The sequence below is a fragment of the Micromys minutus genome (genome assembly GCF_963924665.1).
Source record: "Micromys minutus genome assembly, chromosome: 2".
Lineage (NCBI taxonomy): Eukaryota > Metazoa > Chordata > Mammalia > Rodentia > Muridae > Micromys > Micromys minutus.
In genome coordinates, this window is record NC_137971.1 from 16,236,309 (window position 1) to 16,250,770 (window position 14,462).

The 14,462-nt window shown below is 48.1% G+C and overlaps 1 protein-coding gene across 2 annotated transcripts in view; it reads left to right on the top strand.

The window, feature by feature from the left end:
* The window catches only part of SEC31B (SEC31 homolog B, COPII coat complex component), a 25,348-nt gene extending 12,106 nt beyond the window's left edge, over positions 1–13,242 (top strand). For both annotated transcript variants that reach the window (XM_080912214.1, XM_080912215.1), the window contains 16 exons: positions 923–1,153; positions 2,660–2,734; positions 2,960–3,013; positions 3,337–3,436; positions 4,028–4,206; positions 4,435–4,561; positions 5,187–5,332; positions 5,936–6,109; positions 6,593–6,754; positions 9,959–10,133; positions 10,435–10,749; positions 10,989–11,047; positions 11,272–11,418; positions 11,629–11,745; positions 12,154–12,225; positions 12,384–13,242. In XM_080912214.1, coding sequence (XP_080768340.1) covers positions 923–1,153; positions 2,660–2,734; positions 2,960–3,013; positions 3,337–3,436; positions 4,028–4,206; positions 4,435–4,561; positions 5,187–5,332; positions 5,936–6,109; positions 6,593–6,754; positions 9,959–10,133; positions 10,435–10,749; positions 10,989–11,047; positions 11,272–11,418; positions 11,629–11,745; positions 12,154–12,225; positions 12,384–12,563 — 2,313 coding nt within the window. In that variant the 3' untranslated portion in view covers positions 12,564–13,242. The remainder of the gene's footprint in view (positions 1–922; positions 1,154–2,659; positions 2,735–2,959; positions 3,014–3,336; positions 3,437–4,027; positions 4,207–4,434; positions 4,562–5,186; positions 5,333–5,935; positions 6,110–6,592; positions 6,755–9,958; positions 10,134–10,434; positions 10,750–10,988; positions 11,048–11,271; positions 11,419–11,628; positions 11,746–12,153; positions 12,226–12,383) is intronic.
* Positions 13,243–14,462: the final 1,220 nt, after the last annotated feature.

Consider the following 14,462-nt stretch of genomic DNA (forward strand, 5'->3'; position numbering starts at 1 on the left):
GCAACGTGGGAATGTGGAACACTCATCTAAACAATCAAGAAGGTAGATGCTGGGGCAGACATGTTTGGCCCTAACTTCTTGGGGTTTTATGTATGCCAGTGGAGTAAGCGTTCTCCTGTGGTCTGCCAAACCATTATACAGTCTTGGGTAGCAACAGGATGCTGTGAGCAACAGAGAAGGCTCTAAACCTTGGATTGGAAGACCAGAAAAAGACAAAGGCTAGCAGTCACTCTAGTAACATAGTCTGTGACAGTACCAGCTGTTTAGGCCATGTGCTGAGAGATGGTGGTACTGAATTGGGAAGTGGGAGAGAGAATCATGTAGTGAAATTTTAAGCTGGTAATAGTAAGATTGCTATAGTACCCATTTGGCACTCAGTTCTTGATCCTGTTTTATCCTAGCAACTTTCTGTTGATTTCCAAGATCTTAGTTATTATTCTATTGCTGCGAAGAGACACCATGACCAAGGCAAATCTTATCAGAGATAACATTTAACTGGGGGCTTGCTTGCAGTTTCAGAGGTTTAGTTTATTATCATCATGGTGCAGGAATATGCCAGCAGCATACAGGCAGGCATGGTAGCTGAGAGCTCTACATCTGGATCTGTAGAGCAGGAAGAGAGAAAGCCATTGGGCCTGGCTTGGACCCATGAAACCTCAAAATCCACCTGCAGTGACACACTTTCTCCAACAAGGCCACACCTACTCCAACAAGGCCACACCCTCAATCCTTCCCAAGTAGTGCCACTTCTTGATGACCAAGCATTCAAACATATGAGCCTATGAGGGTTGGGGTGTGCTATTCTCATTCAAACCACAATAGTCACCAAGGATTGCTCAACAGATAGCCTGCCCTGAAATCCTAATTTGTTAGCTATTGGCTTGAAATTGAAACCTCTTTCTTTCTTCCATTTCCTTATCAGTTTGGAGGAAAGCTGGTTACTTTTGGCCTTCCCAGCATCCCTGATCAGCGGGTGCCACAGCCTTGTCCCCGCCCTGTCTTCATCAGTCAAGTCATCACAGAGTCAGAATTCCTAACTCAGTCAGCTGTGCTGCAGGAGGCCTTGGGATCTGGAAATCTCCTTCATTATTGTCAGAGCAAGATTCAGCAAGCTTCCCTGCCATGTGAGAAGATGCTCTGGCAGTTTCTGAAGGTAGGAGGCTTGAAGGCTAGCTGCTCTTTCCTGAAGATCGAGAGCTCCAGCCCCTGTCACCTCCAGGAGATGTAATAATTACACCGTAACCTTTCCCCCTGACTTGATTTTTTTTATGTCCTCTGGACACAGAGTCTTTATTCTTGTCTAGAAGCTCAGAGTCCACTTGTAAAGGCTGGGGTGGTGGGGTGTTGCTGCTGTTGGTGGTGGTGTCCTGGATATTTTGCCAGCCAAGGCAGACACTTTCATAGGATCACACCAAAGGAAGGGTTCCCTGGAGAGATACGTGAACATAAGCGAGTTTTGGATTTGTGTGAGGTAAGCCAGGGCAGGTTCCTGTCAGGCTACTCCACTTGAGCATCAGGGATGTAGCTCTAGTCTTTGCTGTGTCAGGTTAGAACATGGAGGATTGTGTGCTTGTCAGAGGTGTGACAGGTAGCTTGTGGCAGGGTTCTCTAGCATGCACGGGGCTTGGTAGTACCTCTCTGTCTCTGTCTCTCTCTATCTCTGTCTCTCTCCCTCTCGCTTGCTCTTTTTCACATGAGCATTCACACATTCACAGGTAAACACATATAAAAGCCCAGGAGTATGTACATATAAGTGCCTACACACATACACACAAAAAATAAGTAAATGTAAATTAAGATACCCAGAGCTTTGAAGGGCCATTTCCAAGGAAGAGCATGGAAGGAGGAGGAAGGCAAGAGACATGAGAAAGATACAGTCAGAATCCGGGGTTCAGTATGGAAGGCAGAGGGTGGGGCGGCAGTAGGCTGATCCGGCTTCGATTTGGTGGGAAGCTGACTTTGGGCACTGCTCCTGTGCATTCTCTGCCAGTGTCTTCTCAGCCCTACATTTAGATCCCCAGGCCCCTGCAGGTTACACTTGGCATGAGTGTCCTCTGGGTGTGGAGTTGGTGGCACTCTCCTGTGCTGAGTTTTCAGTATCTCATGCAACAATTCAGAGTTCCCTTCAGCTGCCCAGACAGCTCAGATGCAAATAGATGATTCAGGACAGATGTGTAAGGTGCCCTGACTTGCAAGCCACTCTGGTAGAAAAGCCAGGTGTCAGTTTCAGAGTCCCCACAGAGATACGTCCAGTAACTAGAGTCTGTGAAGCCAGAAATTCTAACATGGTGTCCATGTAGGTTATTTATGGTTTACCCAGTTTCAGGCCAGGTGCAATAACCAATCAATTACAAGCAGTAACACCTCAAAACAGCCAGTGTTTTACTCTTGTGGGTTACCAAGGTAACTAAGTTAGGAAGTCAATTGAAGGTACAATTCTCATGTCAACATGGCAAAGGGTTGGGATAATGCTGTCGACAGCCCAGCGAAACCCAGTAAGGAAGAAAGGATTGAGGTGGCGTCACTGTTTTGAGGGTACTTTAATGGTCCATGAGGCCGTATGTGAGGGTACACTGGTACAGATGTCCATCACAATAGAGGAGAATGGTCATTTAAGTTCATTTGATGGAAATGTTTCTGTATTTTTGTGGTTCCTTAGGTGGCCTTAGAGCCTGATTCCAGGCTGAAATTCCTCAGGCTGTTGGGTTATAGCAGAGATGAGCTTCAGAAGAAGGTAAGCTTTGCAGGTCTGAAACAAGTTTGCTTGAGAGCAAAGCATCCTGCTAGGGGACTGTGCCCAGGACACCTGGCCTTAATTCATCATGGATGTGCATTTTACCTCCTGATTAGGCCTTTCTCTGGAAAAGTGGGTCAAGGATCTTGGGAAGTATGGGGCAGGTAAATGGGGAGCGTCAGCCTTGTGGGAGCCTGGCTGGCATTCATAAGGGTCTCCACACAGGTAAACACATGCCTGAAGAGTGACTTGAAATCACAGGAAAGCCCTCAGCTTGAGGTGGGTGACCTCAAAAGTGAAACCGTTTACAGTCAGGTATGGTTAGAGACTGGGGGGAGGGGGGCTGACTTGTAGAAGGGTAGGAGACCTGCCTTCTAGGGACACTCTCCGTGCCGGTCCGTTCGCTTGTTCTCAGTAAGCTCCCGGACAACTCTTTGCTCGCTCGGAGCCAGAGTGGAGCACAGAGCTCACGGGTGCTTCCCATACAGCCTGTGCATTCACTTGGTTTCATCCACAAGGGCTCAAATGCTGGATCTCTTAGAGCTCGCTCTCTGTGCTCTGGCTGCAGCTCTTCACAGTCACACCTGTCTGTCTGTGTACAGGCCTCCAAACACACCTCCATGGAAGCCTCTGCATCCTCAGCCTTCTTTGATGAACTGATACCTCAGAACATGACTCCCTGGGAGATCCCTATCACAGAAGGTACCCTGGCCCTGGGAGAGAGAAGCTTACTTCCTGGGAACAGATGGGTCCCAAGTCTTTTAAGAGTCCCTTATTCTCCCCTGCCTCACACCTAAAATCTCAAACACTGGTGGGTCTTTCCCAGCTAGCGAGTGCTGTGCTCTCTCTAGTCAGAGTCTAATGGCTGGGCCTTCTATGGGTGGCCTTCAATAAGGGCTTTTTTCCTATTCCTTAGTTTTCTTGTTTAAAAACAAAAACAAAAAACAAAAAAAAACTGTGACCTTGCCCAAGCTCAGCAAGCACATCATACTTGTTATCCGGCATGAGAGGCCCTTCCTGACCCGAGTCCTGTTTTAGAAAGTTACAGTTGGACCAGGGCATCCCTGGGACACTACATTTTGTTGCCCAGAAGTGAAACTTGGGGGTTGTGTGGAACCAAGCTGCCTAGGTTAGAGACAGTTTGCAGACATGCCTCCAACACACCACAGAAGAAGCCTGCACACCTCAGCCGTCTTTGAAGAGCTGGAAGCAGAGCGGGAAGTACAGTGGGTCACGGACAGGAAGTGAGTATGCGAGGGCCGGTGAGTGAGAAGGTGATGCCCCTGTCTGTAGACACTGATGGACTCCTGAGCCAGGCCCTGCTGCTCGGGGAACTGCGGCTTGCCGTGGAGCTGTGTGTGAAGGAGGAACGCTTTGCTGATGCCATCATCCTTGCTCAGGCTGGGGATGCTGAGCTGCTCAAGTGGACACAAGAACAATACCTAGCCAAGAGGAGAACTAAAACCTCCCCGGTACTGCCCTGCCCGTCACATCGGAGAAGGGAGGGGGTGGCTTGGACCTGGACAGGTGGAGGCCCCTCCCTTGGGACTGGTGTGTGAAATCTACCCATCTCTCTATGCGAACGACCTCTACTTCATTGCTAGTCATGTCGCATCCTAGCAGGAATGGCTTTATTAGAACATCCCTGCTGACTGTGCTGGATCACAGGCTGAGGGTCTCTCCCTTTCTGCCCAGTACAGCTTCTAGCCTGTGTTGTGAAGAAGAATTGGAAGGACCTAGTATGTGCCTGTAGCCTGAAGAACTGGAGAGAGATGCTGGCCTTGCTACTGACGCATTTAGAGCCAGAGAACTTCTCCGAGCTCTGTGGTAGGTGGGACTCCAGCCCATGTCAACAGATTTATGCAGAGGAGGCAGAGGGTCAGTCAGTCTAGACTCTGGAAAAAAGGGCTCAGCCAGGAGAGAGGGATTATAGCATCTTGTTTCCCGGAGGCATCAAGTATGTTCTGCCTTATTTCTCTGCCACATCTTATGGCAAATTCTTTGACTGTCTCTATAGAGCAAGGTTAACTTAAGTTAGCTTTTCTCTAAAAGGTTTATCTTTCATTTTTATATATGTATTATGATGAGTATTTTGCTTGAGCACGCATGCGTGCGCATGTGTATATGTGTGTGTGTGTGTGTGTGTGTGTGTGTGTGTGAATTTACCACGTGTATGCCTCCTGTTTTTTGTTGAAGAAGGAAGTAGACAGATTCTCTGGAACTGAAGTTGTAGTTAAGGGTGAGCTGCTGAGTGGGTTCTGGGAATCAAACCCAGGTCCTCTGAAAGAGCAGTGTGTGTTCTTCATCAGTGAGCCATCTCTCATCCCTGAGTTGTCTTAAAGCCACTGTAGACTTGTCTCAGAGTTCACAGTCCTCCACTTGTTTCTAAATGTGTGCAGGAAAATTAGCATCAGGAAGCTGTGCCTTTAAACAAGATTGCATCTCTCTGCAGACATGCTGGGAAGTCGCATGGAGCAGGAGGGAGACAGGGCACTCACCTCTGAAGCCATACTCTGCTATGTGTGCTCAGGGAGTGTGGAGCGGCTGGTAGAGAGCTGGGCAAGATTCCAGCAAGTCTCGAGCCCCATGGCTCTGCAGGTACCACTTCTCTACAGAGTTCTGGCCACGGCAGGCTCTCAGGAGAGACCAGTGGTAGGAGTTGTTCAGATCGGAGAGGTGAGGCATCTGAGTTAGCTAGAGCCAAGTGTTAAGGAAGAGCAGAGGGTCCTCAGTGCCTGATGTCAGGTATATGCACCTATACCCTTAGGATGCCTAGGTTGGGTCTGAGTCTTCAGAAATTTTTCCCATCCAAAGACTCACCATATAAGTTAATCCAAAATTTGATCGTTTCTATGAAACATTCTATGAACCTAAACTGTATCAGGTGTTCTGTGGATAATCAGAGAAGGTGAAGTCATAGGCTTGTGGGGAGAACAGAGTCTCATATGAAACAATGCAGAGTCTAGTTGGTAACATACACACAGGAAGGGATAAAGAGGTACCAAGAAGAGACAGATGCTTAGACATTCAAGGCCTGGGTGCAGTCCATTGATCTTAATCTTAATCACTTAAGGAGTGAGGCCTCCTCCATCATGTCTCTTTCATTGACTGTCTGTTGGCTTTACTGTGGAATGAGTGAGCCACTGGAACAGAGCAAGGCATGCTTGGAAAAGGTGATTGCCATCATCCTTGTCCCTGCAGGAGCTAATGGAGCAGGTGATGGTCCTCAGCAGGAGCCCGGAGCTTCTTCAGGGTTCTAACAAGATGAGCCCAGGTCCTGCCACAACATACAAGCTCACCCAGTATGCCAGTCTCCTGGCAGCCCAGGGCAGCCTGGCAAATGCCATGAGCTTCCTACCTAGTGACTGTATCCAGGTGAGAGTGGCCATGACACAGAGTAAACCATCTTATCCATTTATCCAACAACACGCACATCCGTGTTTTACATCCTATACCAATGCTGTAGTGCCTAGGAGAAACAATCCTTTCTCCTTGAGCAGCTCACAGTCCAATGGGAGAGATCACCTATTAGTAACTTACAGTGTCCTAGCAGAAGATTGCACTGAGCACTGTGGGGCTGCAGGGAAGAGGTGGTCTCTCTGGAGAAGTGAAGGAAGACTTTCCAGGGGTTAAAACAGCTAAACTAAACCTTGGAAGAGAAGCCCATGTGGGGCACTCCTGGCTGAGAAGATAGCCAGGAGGGGAGGCATGCGAGTGTTTGGCAGGGACCAGGGAACTTCGGGTTACTAAAGAATGTGTAAACAGTAATCCAAAGTTTGATGAAAGAGGCCAGGCCTGTAAGAGAAGATGTTTGCTTTTTCCATTTCCTAACACAGCTCTTCCTTATTACAAATTTAGCCAGCAGTTCAGCAGCTGAGAGATCGGCTGTTCCATGCCCAGGGCTCTACAGTTGTGGGCCAACAGGCTCCTGCTTTCCCTTTTCCCCGAGTTGCTGTAGGAACTGCCCTCCACTCAAAAGAGACATCATCATACAGAATGGGATTCCAGCCTCCTCCCCAGGTAGGACAGTATTTGTTAACTAGTTCTATCTATCCATTATCTAGTTAAATCTATTTATTCAGAAGTATTTATGGTCGTAGATACTTGGAATATTTTAGTGTCCAAAACCAGATGAAAATTCCTAGCTTCACAGAAACTTTTGAGATTCAGTTAATTTTTTCTAGTAACTGTTTATTGAACAAACACTAGGATCTTAGAACATAAGGGGCACAAATTATAATCTTTGTCCTCAAGTAGTTCATCTAGTGGAAGGATAATATATATATATTTTTTAAATGTAGTAGAATTTAGAATATCCGTGATTGGTATGGCAGGATACTATAGTATTATATAGAAGAAAAAGAAATTTCCTCTGTGTGTGTGTGTGTGTGTGTGTGTGTGCATGTGTGTGCGTTGAGGAGTGAAGCTCAGAGAATATTCTAGAATGGGTTCGATGCTGATCATTTAATCTGAGACTTTTTAAAAAATGTATTACATTTTAAAAGGTTTATTTTTTTAATTTTTATTCACACGTATATGTATGTTGTGTGTGTATTCCACATGTGTGCTAATGCCTACAGAGGTCAGAAGATGGTGTCAGGTTTTCTAGCCCTGGAGTCAGAGGTGATTGTAAGCCATCTGATATGTGTGCTGGGAACTAAAGAGTTAAGAGTGGGTTAAGACTGACAGACAGGCATGGGTTGCATGGGTCTGACCTAGGACTTCTCTGTACACACACACACACACACACACACACATTATAGTTGTGTAGCTTGCTCTTCTTGTGAGACTCTTAATGGTGGAAGCAGGACTGTCCCTGACTCTTTTGCCTGCTTTTGGGTTGCCTTGTCCAGCCTTAATATGAGGGGAGGTGCCTAGTCTTATTGCAGCTGGATATGCCATGTTTAGCTGATATCCCTGGGAGGCCTTCCCTTTTCTGAAGGGAAAGGAGGAGGAGTGGACCTGGGGGAGAGCAGAGCTGTGTATGTGTGGGGTGTTGGAAAGAGAGGGGGGAGGGGAAACTGGTCTGGATGTAATGTATGAGAGAACAAACAAACACACACCAGTAGGTTAAGAGAGTACTCTTAACCACAGAGTCATCTCTCCAGTTACTACTCCCCCTTTTAAAAATTTTATTTATTTATTTTACATTGCGACTGCAGTTTCTCCTCCCACCTCTCCCCCAGTCCCTCCCTCCAACTTTCTCACTCCTCCCCACCCCATCTATTTCTCCTCCAGTTCTGTTTGGAAAAAGTCAGGCCTCCCTTGGCTATCAACTAGCTATGGCATATCAGTTTCAGTAAGACTAGGCACCTCCTCTCCTATTAAAGCTGGATGAGGCAGTCCAGCAGGAGAAAAGGATCCCAAAGGCAAGCAACAGAGTCAGAGACAGCCCCTGCTCCCACTTTTATGAGTCCCACAAGAAGACCGAGCTACTCAACTGTCACATATGTGTGGAGGACCCATGTCAGTCCCTTGCAGACTCTGAGTTCCTATGGACCCACGTCAGTTGATTCTGTGTGTTTTCTTGTGGTATCCTTGACTCCTCTGGCTCCTACAATTCTTCCTCCCCTTTCCCACAGGATTCCCCAGGCTCTGCTTAATGTTTGGCTGTGGGTCTCTGTATCTGTTTCCATCAGTTGCTGGTGATGCCTGTCTGATGACAACTGAGCTGGGCACCAGTCTTTGAGTACAGCAGAAAATAATTAGGAATCATTTCAGTGATTTTCTTTTTCAATTCGTATTTGGTTCGATCTTAGGTCTCTGGGTTGCTGGTCCTCCAAGCAGTGTCAGGGGTGGACTCTCTCTCAGGACATAGGTCTCAAGCTAGAGCAGTCACTGGTTGGCCACTCCCACAGTTTCTGTGCCATCTTTACCATCCTGTAGGCAGGACAAAATATTGGTCAAAAGTTTTGTGGCTGGGTTGGTGTCCCATTCCCTCCATTGGAAGACTTGCCTGGCTACAGGAGATGGCACTTCAGGCTCTGTATCTCCCATTGGTAGGGGACTTAGCTAGGGTCACCCTTATAGATTCCTGGGAGTCTCCATTGCATAGATTTCCAGCTCATACCAGAGATCCACACTGCCGCCCCTCTAGTTGTCTCTTCTGTATTCTTTGCCTCTGTCTCCCCCCCTACCCTCCCCCAACATGGTCTCACTCCCTTTTTAATAGGGTTCTTTTTCTTTCTTTTCTTTCTTTTTTCTTTAGTCCTTTTTTATTTCTTTCTTTTTGGTGACAGGATCTCACCATGTTGTCCTGGTGGGTCTAGAACTCACTATGCAGACCAGCCTGGTCTTAAACTCTTAGAGATATGCCAGCTTCTGCTTACTGGGTTATATTGGCTTGTTTTGTGTCAACTTGACACAAGCTGGAGCTATCATAGAGAAAGGGGTCTCAGTTGAGAAAATGCCTCCATGAGATCTGCTGTAAGGCATTTTCTCAACTAGTTATCAAGGCGGGAGGGCCCAGCCCATTGTAAGTGGTGCCATCCCTGGGCTGGTAGACCTGGGTTCTATAAGAAAGCAGGCTGAGCAAGCCAGGTAGAGCAAGCCAGTAAGTAACATCCCTCCATGGCCTCTGCATCAGCTCCTGCTTCCTGAGCTGCTTGAGTTCCAGTCCTGACTTCCTTTGGTGATAAACAGCAATGTGGAAGTGTAAGCTGAACAAACCCTTTCCTCCACAACTTGCTTCTTGGTCATGATGTGTGTGTAGGAATAGAAACCCTGACCAAGACATTGGTTCTGGGAAAAGCTTGTACCACCATACTGAACCTGAAAAGGAGATTTTTAAAAAACTTATTGCATGTGTGTGTACATGTGTTTATACATGTGTGCCATGTGCATGTGTAGAAGTCAGAGTACAAGCTGTAGGAACTAGTTCTCTCTTTCTGCCATGTGGATTAAGCCATCTCTCCAGACCTTGATTGGATATTAAATATTAAGTCACTTAGACAAGGGAATGGGTTCATTAAGTCTACTCAGAGTAGACTATGTGCAAGTACATTGAGCCAAGAAGAAACAGCAGCCTTCCAATAAAGACCAATAAAACTTCAATAGGTTGTGGTCTTGGGGCAGGGTTAAATAAAGGAATGACTCATGGAAAGTAGATTACTGAGACTCTGGAGTTTTACACTAAAGAACTTTAGCTTGACTTTTGCTACAGAGATGGGGCATAGGTGAAATGGCCACAGCACACCAGCCTTCAAGCCTTTTTTCTCTTCACAGGTCCCAGCTCCATCTGTGAGGCCGAGGGCCACAGCTCAGCCGTCATTAGTGATGCCCTTCACCCCCTCCCATCCTAACCCTTCCCAGGGCTTGTGGACACAGTCCTCAAGTGACTACAGGGTCCCTGGGCCCCAGGCAACACTGCCTGTGAATTTTGTCCCTGGAGTAAGGTCTGGTGAGTAAGAGAAGATCTCTTCTGGCAGAGTATGAGGTCTCAGGAAAGACAGGCATACAGACAAGACATATTGCCTCCCCACCCCAGAGAGACTGACCGTATGTTTTATATGGGGACAGCATCTTTTTCACAGTTTCAAATTCCTGGTCTCAGAAAAACTTGTTCCAGACTCCCAGGTGTCCCTGAAGGTGCCACCACACCTGCTTTTCTGGTTTCCTGTTGATTTGTTCCTGAGTGAAATTCTCTGAGTCTCTCCCAAATGAAAGTTGGTAATCAATTACCTATTTCTACTTTCCTTCAGCCTTATCTCAGCCACAGCCATCAGGAGGACAAAGTGTTCAAGCTGTAAACCCAGTTGGGTTCTGTGGAACGAGGCCTTCTCCCAGCCCCACACCAGTCCTGGCATCCCCAGACACCATGCAGCCTGGCTCTGTCCACCTCCCTGAAACTCCTAGACTGCTCCCTCTGCCTCCCGTGCGACCACCAGTTCCCAACCCCCTGAACTCCCAGCCCTCAGCCCCTCCTGTCCCATTCTCTGTGGCTCCCCCTCCTGGAGTCCCTGGAGCACCACACTCTTGCGCCCTCCCGAGCTCTGGCATCTTGGCCACTCTTCCAGGTCAGTCCTCTCTCCAGAGCTGCTCTTTGGGGGTCATTGCCACCTCTCCTTCCCTTCCTGCCACTACTTTGGGAGTCTTTTCTCAAGCCAGTGAACTAAGACCCTTTGTCAGTTAGGAGTATGACGGGCCTACAGAGGAAGGCATGGCAGACTCTAACTAAAATATTTCCCAGCTTCTAGATTAAGCACTGTCAACGTTCTTGACCTTGTCCCTAAAATCCCCATCTTTTGTTCTTTAGGACACCAGGATGCCTGGAAAGTTGCTCCCGCCTCCCAGGAAAACCCCCAAAGGAAAAAGGTGGCAGCATCTTTCCCTACCCAGTGACCCCACTCTCTAGTTCTTTAAGAGCTCAGCTCCACCCTTCTGGTCCATACTTTTCTCCAAGTTTGTCTGTGCCCCCTCAGCACCTCCCTCTTTCCCTCCTGCACAGACAAGTTCCCTGTTCACCATCCTGTTTCCTTGTTCAAGACCAGCCTGTGGCATCTCCTGGCTCACTCATTCACTTCTCTTTATCTCTTTAGTTTCCTGAGACATTTATGCCTCCAGCACCCATTACAGCTCCACTTATGAGCCTTGGCCCTGAGCCACAGCAGGCCCTGATGGCACAGCCCCTAGTCTCCAGTTCGAGCCTGCCTCCTCCTGGAGCCCCAAGAGAACGCAGCCTGCAGGTGACAAGAACTGTGGGCCCCTCCCCTGGCACTTTCCCACCCTACTTGGGCAAGAAAAGAGGGATCATAGAAACTAGATTTTTTTTTCTCAAGGTAGAAGTAATCCATGAGCCTTAATGGCAAATATAACCTTGAGCCACAAGGGACGAGGCCTTAGGGAAACCATGAGGACAGCTCACCTCCAGTTCTGCTTTACTGTCCCCTCATTAGCAACTCCAGCTACTGCCTCCTGAGAAGACAGAGAAGGAGCTGCCCCCAGAGCATCAGTGTCTGAAGGACAGCTTCGAGGCGCTCCTTCAGCGCTGTTCCCTGACTGCCACTGACCTGGTGAGTCTGAGACTTCCTGAACCTGCCTCCCCCAGCCTCAGACTGGGCCAGTTCCCCTGCTGCCCCTGACATGTTGGCTATATCTTATTGTTATTTGATGTCCAAATGAAGTAGGGGAGGGCTTGGAGTCAGCCCTGAGCCCAACTTCTCAATAGCAGGATCAAAGAGATGGGGAGTTACAAGAGCTAGTCACATTAGAGAGGGTGGAGCTGGCAGGAGAAAGCCACCATTCAGTCACTCGCTGGCTGTGTCACCTGACCAAGCCCCTTGCCATCTTTGGACCTCCACTTGGTCCGTGAAATGAAGGAACTAACAGTGGGCCATGCTGATGGCTCTCTCGTGACTGTGTGTAGTGCTGTGTAGTGTGAGCCTTTGGCGTAGGGTCAGGAGCCATCTTTCTCCTCACAGAAGACAAAGAGGAAGCTGGACGAGGCATCGCACCGTCTAGAGTGTCTATATGAGAAGCTTTGCGAGGGGACAGTAAGTACCTGACTCACTCCCTCTGCCCACAGTCAAAGGAGGCCTCGTGTCCTTCTTCCCCCAAGTCTCAGAGACATCTTCCTGGACCGAGGTCTGGGACTGTCTATGCTGTCAGAGTTGAGGTAGGCCTGTCTAATCGAATGTCAATCCTTCCGCAGCTCTCGCCCCGCGTCCTGGCTGGGCTTCATGAAGTTGCCCGATGTGTGGATGCAGGAAGCTTTGAGCAGGGCCTTGCAGTGCATGCCCAGGTGGCGGGCTGCAGCAGCTTCAGCGAGGTCTCCAGCTTCATGCCTACCCTGAAGGCCGTCCTCACCATCGCGCACAAACTGCAGGGCTAAGTCAGGAATCTCTGTTACCAGGAGGCCACCTCTGCTGTTACTAACATGTGGCAGAAAGGGGGGAGTTTTTCAACAAAGTGTTTATTTCCCCCAATCTCTTCCCTCACTGCCAGGTATGTGATGCTGGGGGTTTGGTCCCACCCCAGACGAGTGTCTCCATCTTATCCCTTTATGCCTGGCCACCTAGGGTTTACCCTGGGTGTTTTCCCCTGAGAGGGGATGCTCAGACTTGGATCTTACTTTCTCTAGCGTAGCCTCGCACTGGGTATTCTGTTCAGATGGCTTCTGAGAGACTTGTTAGTCATTCTACATCTGCCAGGACTCATCTGTTTCTTTCCCTTCTGGAGTTTGAGTCCGACTGTGCTTTCCCTCTACCTCTGTCTTCCTATTTTAAGGTCCATATTCTATTGTGGCCCCAGGGACTAGGGGAGAACTGGTTTACATTTACTTTTTGAACAAGTCATGGACATAAGGTATTGAACAAAATCAGAAGAGGAAACTGGACCTGTAAAAAATGGAACTTTTTTTTTACCAGTGGTGGTGGTACAGGCCTTTAATCCCAGCACTTGGGAGGCAGAGGGAGGCTGATCTTTGTGAGTTCCAGGATGGCCAGGGCTACACAAAGAGACCCTGTCTCAAAATAAATAAGTAAATAAATAAATATAAAAATAGGAAGGGACTTGTTATGTATTAGCATCATTCAGGGTGGGCCGTTGGGTGTCAGTGGAGGGTGGCGTGCCTTTTGTTTAGACTCTTTATCAGCAACTCTTAACTCAGGACACGTGGCTTGTGATCCCTTTGGGGTTCAGTGACCATTTCACAGGGGTCACCTAAGACGATTGAAAAACACAGATATCCATGACAATAGCAAGATTACAGTTATGAAGTAGCAAAGAAAATAATGTTAGGTTGGGGTCATCACAGCCTGAGGTGTGTGTATTAAGGGTGCAGCCTTAGGAACTACTGCTCTAGAAAGTGACCCGACACCACCTAGGCTGGAGCCTAGCCCAAGGCCTTAAACTATCTGTGATTTTATTTTAAGGAATCAGAACCTAGCTTCTCGCAGGTGTAGGGCCCTTCCTCTCAGCTATCTCCTGCCTCTGAGCTGCTTCCTCTGGCCATGGCTTCATGCTCACCTCTTCACTGTGCAACAAAGTACAGTGATCTTTTTCCCAGAGCTGTTTCCCAATCCAGCTCCTCTGGACTGTACTTTGCTGATGCCTCTCCTTCAAGAACAGAGAAGTCTTATTCCCTGTGCTGTAAAGGAAGACAGGAGAGAGGTCTGGGCAGAGATAAGAACTCCAAAACTGAAGAACTTAGAAAGAAGTGTGTGTGTGAGTGTTTAGTCTGCATGTATGTCTATGCACATGTGTCCTTTGGAAGAGCAACCATCTCTGCAGCCTAAGAAAATAACTTTTTAAAGTGTTGTCCCAAAAATGGATTTATGCTACAGGCCTTTCCTTGCAACATCTGTAGCCACACTGCTTGGTGTGTGTGTGTGTGTGTGTGTGTGTGTGTGTGTGTGCGTGCGTGCATGTGCATGCCTGTCCATGTCTGTCTGTCTGTCTGTCTCCATCTGTGCCTGACAGTGAGCTGCAGGGTTTCCCCCACACCACTTCAGGGCTGAGTTCAGCTGCACAAAGGGCCTGGGTGTGAAGCCAGGGGTTCCAGTCCTAATCCTGTTGTCATCCATCATGTCTGCAGGCTAGATGTGTGTGTTTGGGAGGGAGGGATTGTTAGGCAGTATTTGTTTGTAAAGCCACTTGCTCTTCAGATAATACTTGTGCTAACTTCTGTTGATGAAGCAGTGTGAGCCCCGGCAAAGTCCTTTCCCAAAGTGTCTTTGAAGCCAAGAGCCCATTGAAGGGAAGAAAGGCAGGGAGAGGGGATTAGTTTGTT